Source organism: Eubalaena glacialis, chromosome 1 (genome assembly GCF_028564815.1).
Source record: "Eubalaena glacialis isolate mEubGla1 chromosome 1, mEubGla1.1.hap2.+ XY, whole genome shotgun sequence".
In the NCBI taxonomy this organism is placed as follows: Eukaryota; Metazoa; Chordata; class Mammalia; order Artiodactyla; family Balaenidae; genus Eubalaena; species Eubalaena glacialis.
In genome coordinates, this window is record NC_083716.1 from 233,447,507 (window position 1) to 233,467,933 (window position 20,427).

The 20,427-nt window shown below is 36.4% G+C and overlaps 1 protein-coding gene across 6 annotated transcripts in view; it reads left to right on the forward strand.

Moving 5' to 3' along the window:
* GIGYF2 (GRB10 interacting GYF protein 2) overlaps positions 1 to 20,427 on the forward strand; it is a 126,689-nt gene that overhangs the window by 29,854 nt on the left and 76,408 nt on the right. For all 6 annotated transcript variants that reach the window (XR_009700791.1, XM_061188610.1, XM_061188588.1 and 3 more), the window contains 5 exons: positions 4,135 to 4,264; positions 5,286 to 5,381; positions 11,530 to 11,641; positions 15,871 to 15,982; positions 16,839 to 16,879. Coding sequence is in view for 5 of the 6 variants with exons in the window: in XM_061188610.1 (XP_061044593.1) it covers positions 4,135 to 4,264; positions 5,286 to 5,381; positions 11,530 to 11,641; positions 15,871 to 15,982; positions 16,839 to 16,879 (491 nt within the window). In the remaining variant the exon portion in view is untranslated. The remainder of the gene's footprint in view (positions 1 to 4,134; positions 4,265 to 5,285; positions 5,382 to 11,529; positions 11,642 to 15,870; positions 15,983 to 16,838; positions 16,880 to 20,427) is intronic.

Consider the following 20,427-nt stretch of genomic DNA (forward strand, 5'->3'; position numbering starts at 1 on the left):
GTAAGAAATAAAAGTGTGAACAATAATGTGTGAACAATAATAGGTTACTTGATCAGGGGATGGTTTGAGAGATACAGGATTTAAAACTGGTGGGACGTTGTAATTGGTTATGGGTGATGGATAGAAGGTGAGGAGTAAAGGATGATTTCCAGACTCTTAATCCAGTGTCTGAGTAGATGGTGGTATCCTTTCTTGCCTTTGGGAATACGGGTAATGAAGGAGGTTGGGATGAATAAACTGATGAGTAGGGTTTTGGATATGATAAACTTGAAGGGCTGTGAGTGGTCGAATAAGAAAACCCTACTCTCTAGGGAAGAGTTCAGAGCTGGAATTGAGAATTGTGAACTTACACAGAAGGGCTTTTTGATTCGTATGTCTTCACACATCTACATTGAAATTCTGAATTACTTTTTTAAGCTGAAGTTTGGATTTTGGACAACAGTTAACAAGTGAGGATTGTGGAGTATCGGGGGGTTTTAGACAGCCCTGCTGCTGCTACCTATCAGTTACTGCTAGTACTACTAGGAGTAGCACTGGGCCTCCTGTGTTAAACAGATCTCCATATGGCTGGGAAGATGAAGATGATAAGGATAGAAAAATTTCACTTGGGCCTAGTGTTGAGGTTATTGAACTTTCTAGAGCAGTGGAGTGAGTGGTAGGGGAGAAGCCAGGTTGCGCTGGGTTTTGAAGTGATTGGGAAGTGAGAATGTGGAGATGTCTCTGAAATGAAGAGGAAAGATGACCATTGCTGCATAGGTAGAGGGGGATGCTGCATTAGAGGAGTTTTAAACAAATCACTATTAGATATATTTATATTTAGAGATGAGGGGAAAGCCAATAGGGAAGCGTTGAATTTCTAAAAGAGAGGGTTGTATGGAGCAAGATCCTAGAGGAGTTAAAGATCACTGGTGGATTTTTAGGGAAAGACATTATCCAAATATGTTTTAGCTTTTCCAGATATCTGTAGGTGAAGGAAGACTCGGGATAGGATTTGTTAATTATTTAGTATAGCACAGCCATTATCCTGATTCAGGCTACCATCTTCTCCTAGTTTGAATTACTCTCAGCCTGCCTTGGTCTGTTCTCTTAACGGTAGCTAGAGGAATCTCCTGAGTGTGCATTCTGGTCGTGTTACTTTTTAGGTCTGGTGCCTATAAGAAGTGTTCAGTTCACAGGCATGGAAAGCCCGTAGGGTTTGTGGGTGGATTTGAAACCTTGTGAGGAGCAGATGAAATTAGGGATGTTGGGCAGTGAGAGGGAAAGTCTCTGGTGAGATGAAATAACTGCAAATACTGGGATGATTTTCACTTGGAAGAGCGCTTAGATGTGCCCTCTAGTGGTAGAAACTCTTGGGGAGCATATTGACTCAGTATAAGAAAGATATTTTAAAATAATTCCTAATTATATATATGTATATATATTTAAAAATTAATTTTTGGCAGAATACACCTTGGCTATTTTAAATAAAAATTTGGAAAGATTTTGCTCTTTTTAGTCGTAAAAACCTAGCTTTGGACTCTTTGTTCTGCTGGCGGTGATTGTGGGCAAATTGCTTAACTCCTTGGCTTCATTTTTCTCATCTGTTATATTGGGGTTGTTGTGGAACTTAAATGAGGTAATGTATGTGTAACGTTCCCAGCTTCAGTTCTTAGTGGATATTAATTCCACTTTTTCAGGAAAGAGCTCAAATGTACATGAATTTGATGCAAACCACTGTACCGGAAGGTCCTTCAGCAGTGGTTGGATCACTCCTTCGTGGGCATGTTGTTTTCTTACTGGTTTGTTTAACCTGTCTTGTAGGAGTTGGACTCAATGACCTCTGAGTCCAAGAATAATTGGAAAGAAAACAAAAGACCAACCCAGTAGCAGTGAACACTGCTAGCACCCAGATTGTGTCTTAATATATATATTACTAAAGAGGATCAGGCTCCCTGGTGAAATGGTTGATTCTAAGTCTGAGGCAAGAAATAAGCTGATTTTGGAACATTTGACCTACCAGATAGAAAAGAAGCTGTTAAAGACTACTAGGGTTGGGTCAGAAGGACTTGGGAGCCAACCTGAAGCCTCTCCCACTGGGCAAAGATGAGATAGTTTGAGTATTGCTAAGAATAATTGCAGTGAACTGAAATACATTAATAAAAAATAATTTGTTACTATTGGAGGATGTTAGTGAACCAAGTCATTATTTTGAAAATTAATAAGTGAAAAGGAAGAATGAAGGCTTTTTCCTTCCTTTCTTACATGAACTATATCCTATTAGGTAATACCAAATAGTGTTAGAGGGAAGTTTCTCTTTGTAGAACTGTTCAAGCTAGCAAATAAAGAAGAAATGATAAAGTCACTTTGCAACCTTAGTGAACTTAAGGATCTAAGCTTTGGTCGTCAGGGACTGCTTAGCCTCGCAAAACCAACCAGGCAGTATGTGCCTCCTGATGGAATAACACACCACCACATGGAAGTAGTCTTGCCAGGTCTGATCAGGACTGTGCATCCAGTCACCAATTTACATGAAATGCAGAGAACAGAGAAACATGTTAAACTATATCACAGGGATAAAATCAGCAAAATTGAGACTTGAAGGAAAAATCCTTATCTTTTAGAGAGAACATTCTGAAATATTTACAGATGAGATACCTTTTCTCCAAATGATTTTCTCAAAACTTGAAAATAATTTCCTTCAAAAATCTTGAAAGCCAAAGATTTCCTTCAAAATAGTATTAAAGGATGGTTAGATGGTGCTGCAGAAGGAGCCGTATGGATTGGGGACTGGGTGATGGGTACATGGCAGTTTGTTATATTCTTCTTGGTACTTTTATATATGTTCAAAATTGTCCATAATAAAACATTAAAAAATAAGTGGAAAGAGAAGATAGAAACATTGAAGTAAAAAACAAAACCCTAGAGTCTCACTTTACTAATGCATACTCCTTTTTTTTTTTGGTATTGCTTTCTACATGTAAGCACGTTTTATATATTTACTATGTACATACTGTTTTTTTCTGCCATTTTTGAATAATGTGCAAGTATTTACTATGCTTGGCCTTCACACTTTTTAATGTATAATTTGTAGACCATTCCCCCCCTCCCCTTTTTTGTCAATAAAGCTTAGCAATTTGGGGGATATATTTTAATGCTTCTGTTGAATTTTCCTCTGTGCTAAACTACTGCATTGCAGTACCGTGGTCCCTTTTACCCTTGTTATCTATCGCTTTATAGAACTTTGGGCCACTCCCAGATAATCAGCTACTCCTGATGGTAGTTTTCCCGCTTGCTATTTGACGCAGTGCTGCAGTACGATCATACTCTTGCCATTCTTTTGCTGAGGTTCTCCCCTGCACCCCGCTCCTTTTTAAAATAAAAACATCTTATTATAAAATTAAAATGTTTCTCTTTTCCCAGTTCCATTCCTTAGAGGCAGCTGCTATTATCAGCTCGAAGTATATTTTTACTTTTTTTCTTCTTAGCAGTAAATATGGCTTTTATTTTTTTTCTCCTTGTACTGCACTTTTTTCACTGCATTTTTAAATTCTCTACACTGATCACTAATTGCTTTCATTAAAAGTGAATTATGAAATATTGCGGGCATATATAAAAGTATCATCTTTTTTATAAGCTTCTGTATTTTGCTTTTTTCTTTTGTGTAACATACTTTGTTAAATATTAGCAAATCATTCTTTGAAGTGGCTGTTCTAGTTTATAATCCCACAAACACTACTTGAGAATTTGCATTGTTTTGCATCCTTACCAACAACTGGTATTGTCAGATTTATTAATTTTTATTAATCTAGTGGGTGTAAGGTGATATATGACTTTTGTTTTATTTATATGTTATTTTCATAGTTTGGAAAAAGGTGTTCCCATCTCACCCCCTAAGCTTCTCACAGACATGCCACGATACTTTCTAAGTTATGGAATTTTCAAATGGTTGTCTAGTTATTTCTCAATGAGCTGTTTTCTTAGTGAGCTATTATAGCAGGTTGTATTAGAGCTAAAATCTTGGATACTTTGAGATAATGGGGTTTTTTTCTGTTCTATTTTATTTTATAAAATTTTTATAGTATATTATATGAAAATAAAAAGTCCTTACTGCCAGAATATTTGACACTTCATTTTATATTCTGTCTACTATTTTAGGCTCCGAGCTCTGTCCAGTGGTGGGAGTATTACATCCCCTCCTCTTTCTCCAGCATTGCCGAAGTATAAATTAGCAGACTATCGTTATGGCAGAGAAGAAATGTTAGCACTTTTCCTTAAAGACAACAAGGTAAGAAAGTAGGAAAGAGTTCAGAATTATGAATGAGATTTCAGGTTATGTACAGTTATGTGCTGATATATGAAACAGCCATGGTTTTTCTCTCTACCCTTTTTTTTCCTGCTTTGAAACCTGCAATAGTTCACAGAGGCTCTTCTTGGAGCCTGCAGTAGTTCACAGAGGCTCTTCTAAATGTTGCGTACTCTTTATTTTTTTAGAGAAGACCTAACATTTCATTACAGGAGTAGAAAGCTTCATGAAAACAGGAGAATAGTCAGGACTTAATGCTTTGTCTAACTAATTTCCTCTTAACCTCTATTTCTATCCCAGTATGATGGCTGAGAAAGGAAGAATTTTTCTCTTGTCTCTTTATTGCATCTCTTATTCTTCTTTCCAGTTAGAAGTTAGGAGTGAGAAGGGCAGATGCTTCTCTTGTTCTTTTCTTTTGAGTTAAATATAAAATTTTCAGTGGGGACAAAATCTTAAAATGTGACACCACATTTGTGTTACTTATAAGTGATCAAAACTCAAACAGTATAAAATACACTTTTCTTTTAAAAACATTTTTATTGGCGTGTAATTGCTTTACAATGGTGCGTTAGTTTCTGCTTTATATAAAATACACTTTTATTACCTGACTAGTGAGAGATAACATTTTCTATTTTTTAAGTATACTTTGTTTTTAATTTTATTAATGGATTAAGAATCAAATTTTAATGATGGTTGCTTAGGACAGGTACAGTTGCTTGTAAAACTCTCCTTACCACCTTGTGCTTTGAGTTAAATATGCACTGTGGAATACCAGAGTCAGTGCTGTATATCAAATCTGAGAGTGGTAGTCTGATGGGAGGACAGGGAGAGTGACTGGGGTTTTTAATGTTTGACCCTTTCAGAATATTAATTGTGTCTGAATAAGCTTTAATCCATATTTTTAATAATCAGCAACAGGTGAATCAAAGAATATTTTCTTGTTATATCTTCTTGTAATTGGAGGGATAGCATTAATCTCTTGGTCATGTGTTTGGTCAAACAGATACCTTCAGACCTTCTGGATAAAGAATTTCTGCCAATCCTACAGGAGGAACCCCTGCCGCCATTGGCTCTTGTACCCTTTACAGAAGAAGAACAGGTTTGTATCTACCTTTGAGCTTCAGTCAAACCCTTGTTCCTTCCCACTGAGGCATGAAAATGTGAAGTTCCTACTTAGGCCGTAAGGAGTGTCCTCCATTCCCACCAGATCTGCTTCCTTTTTACTCTTGGTGTTTGGATGCCTCTCGTAGTTGACTAGATTCTGCTTTAGATCTGAAGCTGTTGAGTATAAGGAGATGTATTTGAGTAGAGAGAAAGAGTTATTTTTGGGGGGAGAGGGCCTTCTTTTCAGAAACGTGTAGTTTTTCAGTTCTTCTGCAAAACATGAGTTCTCACCAATTTTTTACCAGTTCTTACCATTAAAGGAAAATGTAGCTCTTCAGCTCACAATGTGCTTAAAAATGTGCTCTTCTGTCACCAATTTTTTTTTTTTTAATAAATTTATTTATTTATTCTTGGCTGCGTTGGGTCTTCGTTGCTGCACATGGGCTTTCTCTAGTTGCGGCGAGCAGGGGCTACTCTTCGTTGTGGTGCGCAGGCTTCTCATTGCGGTGGCTTCTCTTTGTTGTGGAGCACGGGCTCTAGGTACGCGGGCTGCAGTAGTTGTGGCCCTGTCACCAATTTTCTAAATGATATTGTGAGAAAGTTAGAGTTTTGGGCTGGAAAGTAGCAGATTTTGTGTTTGTCCTTTTATAGTGTACTAAGTGAATACAGCACAGTTGTATGCTACAGAATCAGTACACAAAAATCAGTTGTATTTCTGTATACTAGCAATGGACAGTTCACAAAGGAAATTAAGAAAACAATTCCATTTACAGTAGTATTAAAAAGAAAATACTTGGTTGGACTTCCCTGGTGGCGCAGTGGTTAAGAATTCACCTGCTGTGCAGGGGATACGGGTTTGATCTCTGGTCCGGGAAGATCCCACATGCTGCGGGGCACCTAAGCCCTCGAGCCACAACTACTGAGCCCATGCACCACAACTGCTGAAGCCCTCGTGCCCTAGAGCCCAAGCACCACAACTAATGAGCCCACATGCCACAACACTGAAGCCCGCGTGCTCTAGGGCCTGTGATCCACAACAAGAGAAGCCACCGCAATGAGAAGCCTGCGCACTGCAAGGAAGAGTAGCCCCCGCTGGCCGCAACTAGAGAAAGCCCGCATGCAGCAACGAAGACCCAACGCAGCCAAAAATAAAAATCCAAAATACTTAGGAATAAGGAGGTATAAAACTTTTACATAAAAAGTATAAAACACTGTTGAAAGAAATTAAAGGCTAAATAAGTGGAAAGGCATCAGCATTTATTAAGCCATGGAAGACTTAATATTGTTATGATCTACTGTCAGTACAATCCCCATCAAAATCCCAGTGGCTTTTTGGGTAGAAACTGACAAGCTGATCTTAAAATTCATATGGAATTGCAAGGGACCCTAAGTAGTTAAAACAATTTTGAAAAAGAACAAAGCTGGAGGACCTATACTTCCAGTTTCAGAACTTACTACAAAGCTACAGTAATCAAAACTGTGGCTTAAGGATAGACATATAGATCAGCTGATTAGAATTGAAAGTTTGGAAATAAAAGCAAATCACTCCATACTGCTAAATCGTTTTCAAGAAACTTTGTATGAGGATATTTCTTTTGTTTCACTGCTGCCATACCTGTAGCATTTTACCATTACTTTTGCCACGTTCAGTATTTTTATTTATTAATTAATTATTTTGAATAAGCAGCAAATCATATGGTTTAAAAATCAAAATTTACAGAACAGTGTATAATAGAAAATCTCTCTCCCATCCTTTACCCCAGCCACCTGTCTCCTTTTCCGAAAGGCAGCCAGTGTTAGCAGCTTCTTGTGTATTTTTCCAAGTAAATATGTTTTCCCCCTTTTTGTGCAGGTGATGGTGTATACTAAGCTTTGTTCTATACTTCCAACATTATTGAAAAAATTCTCTGCAGATTTGGATAAAATATTCTTCCATTGTTTTACTTTGCATTTCTTTCCCTAGTGCAGAGTTTCTCAGATGTTTGCATTTATATTTCTTTTAATTTTTTGTTCTTGTCTTTGCCAATTTTTCTTTTGGATAGTAATCTTTTTCTTGAGCTAGCCCTAACCCTGACCTGTTAAATTTTCTAAATTTTTAATTGCATTTGATTTCATTTATGATTTTTTTAATGCAGAAGCTAATTTTTATATAGCTCAGTATACCAGTTTCAATCTTTTGTGATTATTTTTCCAACTGTTTATGAATATTTTTAATAATTTCTTTTTATTTTTCCTTAAATGACTGCCTGGATTTCTTAGAGACTACATGGGCCAGAAAAGCTTTGTAATAAGTAGGGAGGAGGACTTGCTACTAGTTACCAAAACGTGATAGACTTTTAATTTAAAAAAAAAAAAAAAAAAGTAATTGAATCATTCAGAAAAATCCTGTAACATTTCTAAGAAATTGTATTTACTAAGGGCTACACAAATCATTTGAAAAATCAAAAATTATTCAACAAATGCTGCTGGGAACTGTTGGTTAACAATTTGAAAAGGAATAAAGTTAGGTATGCAGTACACCTACACTCCAAAATTAGTTCTAGAATGACTAAAGGAGTAACTCTTCATTTTGTTTTTATAATGGAAAAGTTTATCTTAAGGTGTTAAGGTCTGGATGCTATAATCACAAGGGCTTAATGTAAGGATTGGGAAGTTTTCATGGTAATCACAGAAGACCATAGGGGTGCATTTTTGGAAGCATTTAAGAAGGCATCATTTAGGAATTCCTGACACTTGGTAGCCTTTCTTTTTGTAAAATATGTTGGAGTAGGACAGTACTTAAAGCTGGCAGAAGGTTCATTAACATTTTGAAGTGTATATTTGGATGGTCAGGTACCTGTTCAGGAATTGCTTAGATCTTCCTAGGCTAGAGTTTTGTATACTTATTCACCCTATTACTCCGATTGGGGAGGTAAATAATTCTAATAACCTAAAATAGCTTCTTGCTGCATATCTTAGTTCCTGAAGTTACCTGAAGGGAATATTTTATCTTTAAACTGCAAGGTAATTTTCTGCTCGCGCACATTCCCTCACTACCCACGCCCCCCCCCCAATACACTCACACACATATATATACACACATATATATACATGCATGCATGTATAAAATATAACTAGGTAAAAGGTTTTCTTAGAACAAAATTAACGCTTAAATAAGATCTCCCAGTTGCTCTTTGTTTTGACATTTCCCTGTATGTCTATCACAGTTTGAAAAGCATGACTCTACACATTACACTTGTAATTTAGGTAGCTGCTACCAGATTGGTGTGTTTTATTTATTTGAAATCAAAGAAAATCATTTATGCATCGTTGAATAGATAATACATGTATATACAAAATTCACAAAGTGCATATAGTGAAAAGCAAGTTTGTGAGTAACCCAGACTCTCGCTACCTATTATTCTTCCTCAGGAATAACCACTGTTTCCATTTTCTTGTGTTCCCTTCCTAGGGTATTTAATACATCTGCAACTATCTATGCATCTGTTCTTTTAAACACACATACACATAAATGGTAGCATACTATGCATACAGTTCTACACTTTACGGTTTTCACCTGAGCATCTATTTGGGAAATAATAACAGATACTTATTTAGCTTTTAATATGTGTCAGACACTGTTCTAAACAGTTGTTGCTTGCTGTGTTAAGTGCTTGCAACAACCCACGAAGTAGATTCCTATTCACATTATATAGATGAGGAAAATGAGGCACAGAGAAGTTGAGTAAAGGAGCCAAAATTCACTCTCAGGCAGTCTAGCCTCTCCATGCTCTTAACTCCAGCTATTCTTTATATCTTTGTATTGATATATTAGGCTGACTGTATGAAATTGTAGCTTTCTGCATCAGAAATAGTTGAATATTAGCCATTTTATATGGTCCACCCTAATAAATAGAGTTGCCTCATTTTTTTTTTTTTTAAAACATGATTACCCATTTTATTTATTTATTTATTTAATTTTTAATTTTTGGCTGCGCTGCTTGGCATGTGGGATCTTAATTCCCCAACCGGGGATTGAATCCCTGCCCCCTGTAGTGGAAGCTTGGAGTCTTAACCACTGGACTGCCAGGGAAGTTCCAGCCTCATTTTTTTAAACAGCTGCACAGAATTCCCTGTATAGGTGGCCATGATTTTTAAATTAGCTCCTTTTGGTTGATTCTTAGCTGGTTGCCATTTTTGCTTTTACAAACAGTACTGCAGTTAAAATCTTTCTGCTTATGTTATTTTTCACATGTGTAAGAAGAGGAATTGTTGTGTCAAAGGGTGTGGACATTTAAATATACTTTGAGAAATTGCCTTCCAGAGATTATACCAGTTTGCACTTTCAGCTGCGATGTGTGAGGATGTATGAAAGCATATGAGAGTTTCCCTGAACGCTATAGATGGGTGCATTTGAGTTTCATACATGTAATACTTTGGTAATGAGGTGTTCAACAGTGTCAGATCCTGGTATACATAATACAGTTAGCTCTGACCTCTGTTTTTCTAATTTTAGAATATATTAATCTAGATTTTGGGACTTAATAGTCTTGCTGAATTGTGATCCCAGAGGCATTATTCAGTAACTCCACTGGTTACTCTGTGTTAAAAGGTAAATTAATGCATTTGTTTCAACAAGCTTTTTTTTTTTTTTTTTTAAGTTTTATTAAAAAATAGTTTGAAATCAGTACTAATCAAGTTTGGTATCTGCCTCTAGTTTTTAGTTATCAATTACATTTTAAGTCTTCAATGTTGAAGTTACTTGATTATATGATTATACACCTATAAAAGTCAAAGGAAAAAACTTCCATTGATAAGTTTCTAAAATTTATCTGAACAAATTGTATTGAATGCAGTTCTGAAAAAGACAAGTAATGACAGGTAATGAGGAGAAAATGACCCATATATTAAAACAAGAAATTCAGTAATGAAAGTAGAAGTTTTTAAAACCAATTACATGTTGATTTCTTCAAAAGAGGAATAGACATCACATTTCAATTGATCTTGAATCAGAACAGCAAATCAGGACTTCACAGTGGAGAACAATTGGGACTTAAAATATTAGTTGAATTGCAGGATTCTATTTCCCTGTGATTTAGGTAGCTGCTACCAGATTGGTGTGCTCTTAAGCCTCACTTCTTGCCCCTTTGCCAGGAGGGCCCTTGGCTACAGCCACGCTGAAGTTGGATTTGCCACACTGTTACCACACCTGCATTTTTGCACAGATGTCTGTTAGGTTCTAAGTTTATAGAAAGTATTCAGGTAAGGATATATTCCAACATTTTCCGAGTTTAAAACTCTCTTACGAAATTCTCCTTCAAATGCCCAGGATTTTGATATCTTATAGATCATTTTTCACTATTTTTATAATTGCTTCTTGCTTTACCTTTTCCTAAGCTCTGTATATTCCATTTATCCAGAAGTATCAACTAAACATATTTTTGAATCCCAGACCTCCTATCTTCCTGTGTCCCTCTTCATGTTTGAAGGATGCCCAGCCGCTACTATTGTTGTATTTGACCCTTTTCCAGATTGACTGTGGGTGCAAGTGCAGGCTAATGACCAAGCGATTGGGATTTTGTTTATTTTTTTCAAGCATTCTCTCCCCCTACCCGTTTAGATGGTTGATCTTATGTAGGTTCTTACTTTGCCCTTCCCCATTCACCCCTGATACCTGTCATTCTATTAAATACTAGTTGGAGTTGCTAATTCACAGTGGTGAGCAGTAGGAGGCAAAATGATCATTTTTTTCTCTGTCATACTGTTGATTCAGACCTTTTGTGACTCCCTCTCATTTCCACCTTTCAGTAGTTAAAGGACCCTTTCAAACCAGATCTCTTTTACCGAGTATTCTGTATATATTATGATGCATAAATATCCTGTCTGCTTCCGGATACATACAGCATTTAGAGTTTGTCTGCTTAATATTTCCTCACAGAACCTAACATAGTATAAGGCATTGGTTGTTAATGTTTGTTGATCTGAAATGTTAATTTGAAATTTTCAGCTAAAATCAGGTTTTGGAGCATCTTAGTGGGTCATGTAGTGATTGTTTCCCATTTCTAGTAGTCATTAAATGCCATTTTATAGATGCAGTGGGAGATGGCCAGGAACAACATGCAGTTTTATTTTATTCATTTTTTTCTTTCTCTCTTTTTTGGCAGAGAAACTTTTCCATGTCTGTAAACAGTGCTGCTGTCCTGCGACTGACAGGACGAGGAGGAGGAGGAACAGTGGTGGGGGCTCCTAGAGGTCGAAGTTCTTCAAGAGGGCGAGGTGAGCTTTCACGTGAAGAAAGTAATGGTGGAGACGGTGGAGAGAGAGGATAGGGAGATCGCTTTAAAAATATTTTGATATTTGGTTTTTAAAAGACTGCTCTTTGACATTAATTGCCTAATAAATGTCCTGAACATTTGTTTTCTGAACTGTTTTCTCAGCGTATCTACTCCACAACCTCTGATTTGGAGTAGAGCAGGGTAATTCTAGCTTAGAGATTTGAGTGTGAATGATTCTAGATGGTCCTAGTTATCTTTGGCAAATATCCATTATCCTCATCCCCCGGGGACCTTACACTTTGAGAGCCAGAGCTCCCTGAAGTGCCTTGGCTGCTGGAGTGGCACCCAAGTCCCTGCCAGGCCTCTGTGACACAGGGTCTATGCCATATAAGGCCGTGTGCCAGGAGTGTCCCCAGCCAGAGAGAGGCATTTGTAAAAGCTGTCTCATCAATAGTAGATCTATTTTAGGGTGTAGAACAACAACAAAAAAATTACACAGTAATCCTTTATTTAACCTGTAGTTTCATATTGTGTAGATTTGTGTCTTTTCTTGGAAGAATAATTCTTATTTTGATATTACTTGTTCTTTGATATCTGCTCCGTATTTGGGGTTCGTTGATCTCCTGCTACTTAAGGGCATTCTTTTTTTGTTTGTTTTTAAATAAATTTATTTATTTTATTTATTTTGTTTTTGGCTGCATTGGGTCTTTGTTGCTGTGCACGGGCTTTCTCTAGTTGTGGCGCGTGGGGGCTACTCTTCGTTGTGGTGCGCGAGCTTCTCATTGCAGTGGTTTCTCTTGTGGAGCGTGGGCTCTAGGCGCGCGGACTTCAGTAGTTGTGGCACTCGGACTCAGTAGTTGTGGCTCGCAGGCTCTAGAGCGCAGGCTCAGTAGTTATGGCGCACAGGCTTAGTTGCTCTGCGGCATGTGGGATCTTCCCGGACCAGGGCTCGAACCCATGTCCCCTACATTGGCAGGCGGATTCTTAACCACTGCGCCACCAGGGAAGTCCCCATAAGGGCATTCTTAATGTTTGTAATATAAATATTTACTTGAGCTTTTACTTCTAAGTTGGTTAAATCATAGGAGAAGTGTAAACATACCTTGTAATTTTAAGAGGTGCTTTAAGAAGAATTGGGTGTCTGCAAAAACGGAGATTTAAGCATGTGTATGTTGTGTTTCAGAAGGTCCACAGGCCGTTTAGACTCCCATATGCATGCGATTAGGTTCTGTTGGTCCCGAATTCATCTGAGATCTGTGCTTCTCCGCGGTGTGATGATGGTGTTTTGAGGATGGCTGTGGCCTGCTCCTTGGGTATTTCCTGTGTTCTTCTGCAGTGGGCTGGCAGCGAGGAGAGATTGCACTTACGCAGCTTTGCCGCTAGTGCTTTTCAGGGCATGGCATTGAGAGATCTTATATTAATTAAGAAGTATGGCCCACAAGCAGCTGTTTTTTGTTCCTCAAGCGACCACCAATGTTGTGTATTGCAAATACCAACCAATCGCTCTAAATAGGCTTAAAAAAAATTCCATATCAAGAAACTAATGAAGGGTTGATAAATTTCTTCCTGCCTTCTGGTTTCTTTGAAGTGTGTAGGGTTATCCCTTAGGATAGAACTCTTACATTCAGAATTTAAACGGGGCATGTATAAAAGATACTGTGATAAAAGCAGTGACTTAATTAACATTGATGTGAGTGAATGATGTGAAACTAGTCAAATGAATGAACTGACTTGGTGAAAAATACTTCTAACACCACTGTCCCAACTGTGATTCTTTTTAATGGTTTCATAACACCTTTAATCTGTGGTTTTGTTTTCTTCACTTATTACTTAATTTTAACTTGTGGGTTAAATAAATAGTGATTAATGTGGCTTTTTTTTGCACGGGCAGCACTAACATCAGATGATTATCCTGGCCCTTTCCAACTTGAGAAAACTTTGATGTGGAAATCGACTGACTTCCAGACTTCGGAATATCATGAGAACTAGTAAAATTTAAATAAGCAAACAGGAAAACAACATGAATTTGTCATCTTTTTATTTTATCTGGTTAAGATGTTCAACAGTAAAGCATATCTACACAACTGTCAGCCACTGTCTTCATCATTATTAAAGGAAGTATATTTTAATCCTCCCAAAGAATAGGGTAAAAACTCAGACAATAGGACAGTCATTTAAATTTAACTTTATGAAAGATTTACCATGTTGTATTTACTTGCTCCTCCTCCTATGGGGACTACATTTATAGATGATTATGGGCCTTGTACTTTGAAGATTGTTCCTTACATTTTACAAGCTGGAAAGCTCTAGAATCTGATTCTTTTTTTGTGCCCACTTATAAAGCTTAGGCTCATAAGGAGGACCAGTGCCAGTGCTAGTCGTAACTGGCAGAAAATATTTTGTCTGTGGTTTGCTTATTTTTCTGGCAACTTTGGAAGGCTGTTTTTCGTATTCATCTGTTTCCAGAATAAAACACTTTTTCAAGGTGCTGTGTACTTAATGGTTTTCTTGAGGAAATTGTTCTCTAAAAGGACAGGGGACTTTTTTTCTTTCATCCTAAAAATCTCGTTGTAGGGGATCACCCCAGTGTAATATAACAGTTTGTATTACACTGTTTTAGGATCTTAAATAAAATGTATGTATTTCCTGAGGATAGAGGTACAAAACTGGACATTGACTTTAAGATGACTTGAAGTTAAGTTGGTACAACTGGAAGGTAACTGGAAGGTAAGATTATTGTAGTTCAACCCTAGTCCTCACTTCCATTTTACAGATGAAGAAATTGATACTTGGACTAGTTGAGAGGGTATTTATGTACATAAAATTCTATGCATTATTTTTGTATTCCATAATGTCACATAGAAGTACAATTGTATTGAGTCAGTTCTTGATGAATTATAACTAAGAAGTAGAAATACTGCATGGATATTTGAAACAATTATTTAACTCAGTTGTATTTAGCTTTGGAATGCATTCATGCTTTTATTCAAGATTCATCATCATTTTTCTTTGGGTGGTTTTATACCGTGGGAGAAGTTGAGCTAGGGATAATGGCTAAGATTTCATCTAGGTATAAATACATCCCTAGGCACCTCCCTGCCCTCCAATTTTCTAACCTGTGTGTTGGATGCAAATGGTGTATCCAACACACAGGTTAGTTGGGAAATCCTCACACTATACAGAAAGTATAAAGCTGAAAGTGCATACTGCCTTCTGCCCCCAGATGCAACATTTGTATTTATATCGTTCCTGACCCTAACTGTGCAGCCATATCATTTATATACATGGAATCTTTTTTATATGTACTGTTCTTTGGCATACTTCTGTCATTCAGCAGAATAATGTAGATTTCTTTTAATGTCAGTACTTTATCTTCTGTGGCTTCCTGGTATTCTACTGAAATGTTTTATCAGAATTTATTTAGCCAATCCTTTACTGATTAAGTTCTGTTTTTTTAAAAATTGCAGTGAACAGCTTCGTATATATGTATTTGCATATTTGTGCGAGTATTTCTATTAGGATAAATTCTAGTTAGAATTGTTGAGTCAAATTTTGATAGATGTAATCAAATTGCCTTCAGTAAAGGCCAGTGTACACTTGAGCCACTGGAGCCTCTAAATTCCTACATCCACACATTCTTACCGGCTCTGCAGTTTGAATTTTTAGTGCTGCCTGATATTTTTCTTCAAGATTTGAGCAAACGGGAAGGAGTGCCTTTGGTCGCTGTGGAATATCCTTTAAGGACTTAGTTCACAAAATTGTTAGTTTAGAGTTAACCCAATTAAATTATCCTTTCTCTGGAGTTAAAGAAATTAATTTGACATTTGTGCTTGCCTTTTGTACTTTATCTGCTCTCTTCTCAAACTCTCCACATCTTCCATTTTTGTTGAAAATAGTACAATAAAAGGTTTGATTTGTAATGGTTTACTGATCTTAGAATTTCACTATTGAATTTTTTATTAAGGAGCTTAATGTTGATACTATTTCTTGTTCAGGACTGGAACTGGGACTCTTACACAGTTTTCTAACTTGTTTTTTTATCCTCCTGTGGTCTAGCTACTTCAATGCTGTCATCGGTCTCACTGGTAAAGATTCAGTGGGCCTTGCTAAATATTTAAATGTAGACATCCTACTTTGTATATAGACAGAACTTCAGAGATTAATGTTTGGTGTTGAACTTGTGCAGATGTTGACATCTGACTATCATTTTTTCTGTTTTCTTATTTTCAGGCAGAGGCAGAGGTGAATGTGGTTTCTACCAAAGAAGCTTTGACGAAGTAGAGGGTGTGTTTGGTCGAGGAGGTGGCAGGGAAATGCATAGGTCGCAGAGCTGGGAGGAAAGGTAACTAAAAGGATCCACATCTTGGTATAAAGGTTTCTTGGTGTAAGAAACATTTCTTTTCTGCTTTCTGCAGAGGAGAATGCTCTTTGTAGAGTTACAAGGTTTCACTTTTCAAAAAATGCTGTTAATTGAATATCAATTATGTTAGAAATGTTTAAATGATCCTTATTTAAAGGAAGAAGCATTCTAGATAAATACATTAATATTTTAGTGCCAGCATGGATATTTAGTAGTTAATTAGATTTGCTGTTTGATTAGTGCTCAGTGGGAAGCATCTTCATTTTACTGTTCGTTGCTGTTAATCAAAGCATCTTCTCTATATCGTTTGTGACTTTATATGAAGTCTTTCAAGATGAGCAAAGGCAGTTGCACAGAGATACATGTACAAAGATGTCCACTGTGATAACATTTATATATAAAATAATGCGAAATAAACCAAACAGCTTAATATCAGTGTGGTTTCTTATATAATAGCGTATCCACACAGTAGAATAGTATATAACCGTTAAAGTTAGGATAATTTTGAAAATATCTAGTGATATGTAAAAACACATTCTAAAAGCAGTATATAAAGCTCTGTACAGCAGATACCTAAAATAAAACATGTATCTAATTAAAAAAATAACATTTCTGGGTCTGTAGAAGCTAGCTTTTGGTAGGTGAGATGGTGGATATTTTTGTTTTCATCTTTGTGCTTTTCTGTATTTTCCAAAGGTTAGGCAATAACAATGTATTTGTTTTATAATTTGAAAAAGAAAGAAATGCTATTAAGAAAGATAGGAAAATGGGTGTCATAGATGGGAAATCTACGCATTACTCTCAAGATTTGTTTGAAACTTATTTTTACCTTTTCTAGGGGTGATAGACGTTTTGAAAAACCAGGGCGAAAAGATGTAGGTAAGACTTTCTTACTGTTTTGAAGTATTTTTATCTGGATTTCCATGATATTGGTCCTTAACAAGGCTCACACATAAGGATACATTTATTAAAAATTGACTCAATTACTTGCATCTCTCCAGTAGATGGGGTTGTAGCATTGCTTGCATTTAGAGTTCCCTGGTTATTTGAGGGCATTATTGCATGAAACCAGGGATGATAAATATAACCATTAGGATTTACTTGATTTAACTTTTTAGGTCTGTGTGTTCTCTGCAAGACATATATTCTTTATTAAGGCTATCTTACGAATTGAAATTTCAAGTTAGGAAGCAGGCTATTAACTCCTTTTCCAGTGCAGATAGTATGTCACAGGTGAGAAGAAATAGAGAAAATACTAGAATGTTCGCTTTTGTATTAGAGAGCAAAGGCTAAAACTGTGAATGTTCTTACTATGAATGTCGTTTATTCATCTGGTCTTGTTGATGTATAATCTTTCTTTTTTTCAGGGCAATGTCCACATAGATCTATAAAAATACCTTGTAGTGGCTTTTATTGAATGCTTTTTTAAATAAGATGCTCACTTCAGGTTATTAAACTGTGTTAATGATTCTGAGCTTCTCTTTTTATAAGTAATCCACTTTCGTTGAAAATACTGTAGATTAAAAAAATTTGCTCATACTGTATCTTACTCTCTCCAAGAACAGCAGTACTTAACTCGTTTGTTGGGACACACTGACATATTGCTCAATTGTGAGACGTCCTATGACATCAAATTAAGATAATTTGAGTACTGAAGGTTCCAGAATGATTTGTTCTTTTTAAAGTTAGAGATGGTTCTTATCATGTATTTGCTTCTTATGTGTAGAGAAATGGGTGGAATTAGAGGCATCTGGGTTAGAATTGTGCATGACCCTTGTGAATACCCGTGGGAGAATGTGGAAGTGGAAAAAGGCCTGTAATATTAAAATTATAATTCCTATTCAATAGAAATTGATTGCTGCATAGGGGGAGATCAGTTCTGGTGATCATCTTACGGTATGGTTCTGTGAGGATGGAATTAAAAGATCATTAAAAAAAATCCAGGTGATACCGAAAGGTTCAACTCAGTGCATTTTGGTGTGAAATGCTTTGAAGCAGACATAGCAATTTTTGGTTATTAGGCTGCTGCTGGCAGTTGGTAATATGGACTTGTACATATATAAAAGCAGGCCTTATGATTTTTAGTATCTACTTGTCTTCAGTTTGTTGGGACTGTCATGCTATCTGGATTGGTTCCCACAAGCATTTTTTAACTTAGTTCCAACGTGGTCTCCCTGATGTATCCGAGGTATCGTCACTGATTTCTCAGGTGGCCCAGGTAAGTGAGCTGTAGAGCCAGGAGTTAAAGCTGCTCTTCCCACTTTCCAGTAAATTTCCCCCTCTTTCAGTCTGTACTCCATTCACCTGAAAGGATAATGGGGCCTTTGCAGAAAACTTAATCCTTAACATAGAAGATGTGATTCTTTGAAGTAAAAGAATCATGAACAGTTCTTTCAGAAGCTTTCAGCCTCCTAGACAAAAGTATTTGATTGCATCTCTTAGTTGTCTATTTATTAAATAGCATTAGTATACCAACGGAGTTCTTTTTGGGGGGGGTGTGTGTAGGGAAAGTTATATCTAATTTTCAGATGCAAAGTTTATGTATAAATAGTATAGTAAGACACTTCTCTGACTTGAATGGAGAATATACTGCATCTATATTGAGACTCAGATCCTAGACAGGTCTTGCTCACTTCCTAATTGCATCACTTTGGGCAACCTCTCTGAACTGTTGGAATTGATCTATGTAAGTGATGTAGAGCTCTTAGGAAAAAATATACCATGTAAATCTTCAATACTTAATTTCATCAGATTAGGAGAATCTTGTTAACTTTATTATAGAAATAAGAATTCCTGCTGTCTATATGTGTTACAACAATCTTGGGTTGGAGGAAAACCTGTTGGTCTAGCTAGTACTTAAGAATGCCTAAGATTTTCAAACAGCAGAAGTTCACAATGATTAAGTTTCTATGTCCTTGATATACTTTGCTATAATTAGTCTTAGACCACTCCGAAGTTCTTCTTTATTTTCTCTTCCTTTTGGTCTAGGAGTAGAAAAATGTGACTTGCTGCTGTGCCCTGCTTTTCACAACTGCTTCCCTTTACTAGCTAGTATTTATTTTAAGAGGTGATTCCTGTGTGGGTCATCACCAGTAGGGAGGGTTAATCTTTCACTTTTTTCACATAAACCTGGATAAGGGAAATTTCAGAAAAGAATAGCAGCAACAAATCTATTTGAAATCTGATAGGGTGACTTTTTTGGTTCCTGTTTGAGGACAGTTCGATTTTTTTATTGAAATGACAAGTATACAAAGGATAGTCTTAAGTTAAACTGGAGGTAAGGGAAAGTGTTCATCCTAGTATATGCAAAATTAAAAAAGCAGAGAAAGCATAGTTTTCATGGAGTATTAGATTTGGAAAGAAATAATAGAGTTCATCTAGTCCAACCTCCTACTGGTGAATAAACACTCATTTTGTGTTTATAGAAAAAACTATCTGAAGTTTGAAACAGGAATTTGGGTTTGAAAATACTTCATTGCCTAATTATTTTTTGCTTTTTCTGTTGGAGATTTTTCCCCTTGTTGAATTATATCTAAACCTTTATATCTACAAAAACGTAAATATATTTGCATCTATGAGGTTTTTATACCATTGAGTGGACCCTAAGTAGAAAGGGAATATTTTTACTTAGGTCGGAAGTTATTCAGATGAATAGTTGGTTATAATTTTTAAATCACTGTTTGATTAGTATGCATGGTAGCTTTAAAGTAGATACAATTTTGCATCTCCTTGCTCAAATACCACCCTGCAGTTTCCTTCAGCCTAGAGCTTATCTTAACTTGCTCTGATCACTTTCTGCCACAAATGTATGAATATGTGCATGTGTTTGGGTGTCATGCTCAAATGCTTTTAGAGTTATGTATAAATCTATTCTTCGCTGTTTTCTTGTGAATTTTTGTTCTTAGCTGTTAAAAATTAAGGGGGTAATATTTACCCTAGTTTTGTTTTATAAAGAACCAAAGGACTGATCTTTGTTGCCTTGAAGAAATAACAGTTTTAAAAGGGTATTCACTAAATATTGTTAAATCATTGTTCTATCCAGGGAGCTAGGTTTGAAATTAGGCTGCTGCTTCAACTTGCAGATGAAAATGAGAAATTTATGGCTGATTTTCTTAGCGTTCAGCTGTGTTAAACTTCACTGTCCATTTTACCTTCATTACTGGTATCATACCACATCCATACAAACTCACCAACAGCATTTCTGTTATTGTAAATATCTGTTACATTCAGATGCATTGATTTCAGCAGATAACCACAGATACAAACTTTGTATGATGTTATATTTCCACAATGTGTATTGCTAGCCATTTTTTTTTTAATGGACAGAGGCTTGATCACCATGATGTAATCAGAAAGATGTAATCAGCATTGGAAAAAAGAAAACGTGGGATATGATGAAGGAAAAATAGGTGCATAACTGGCTGAGT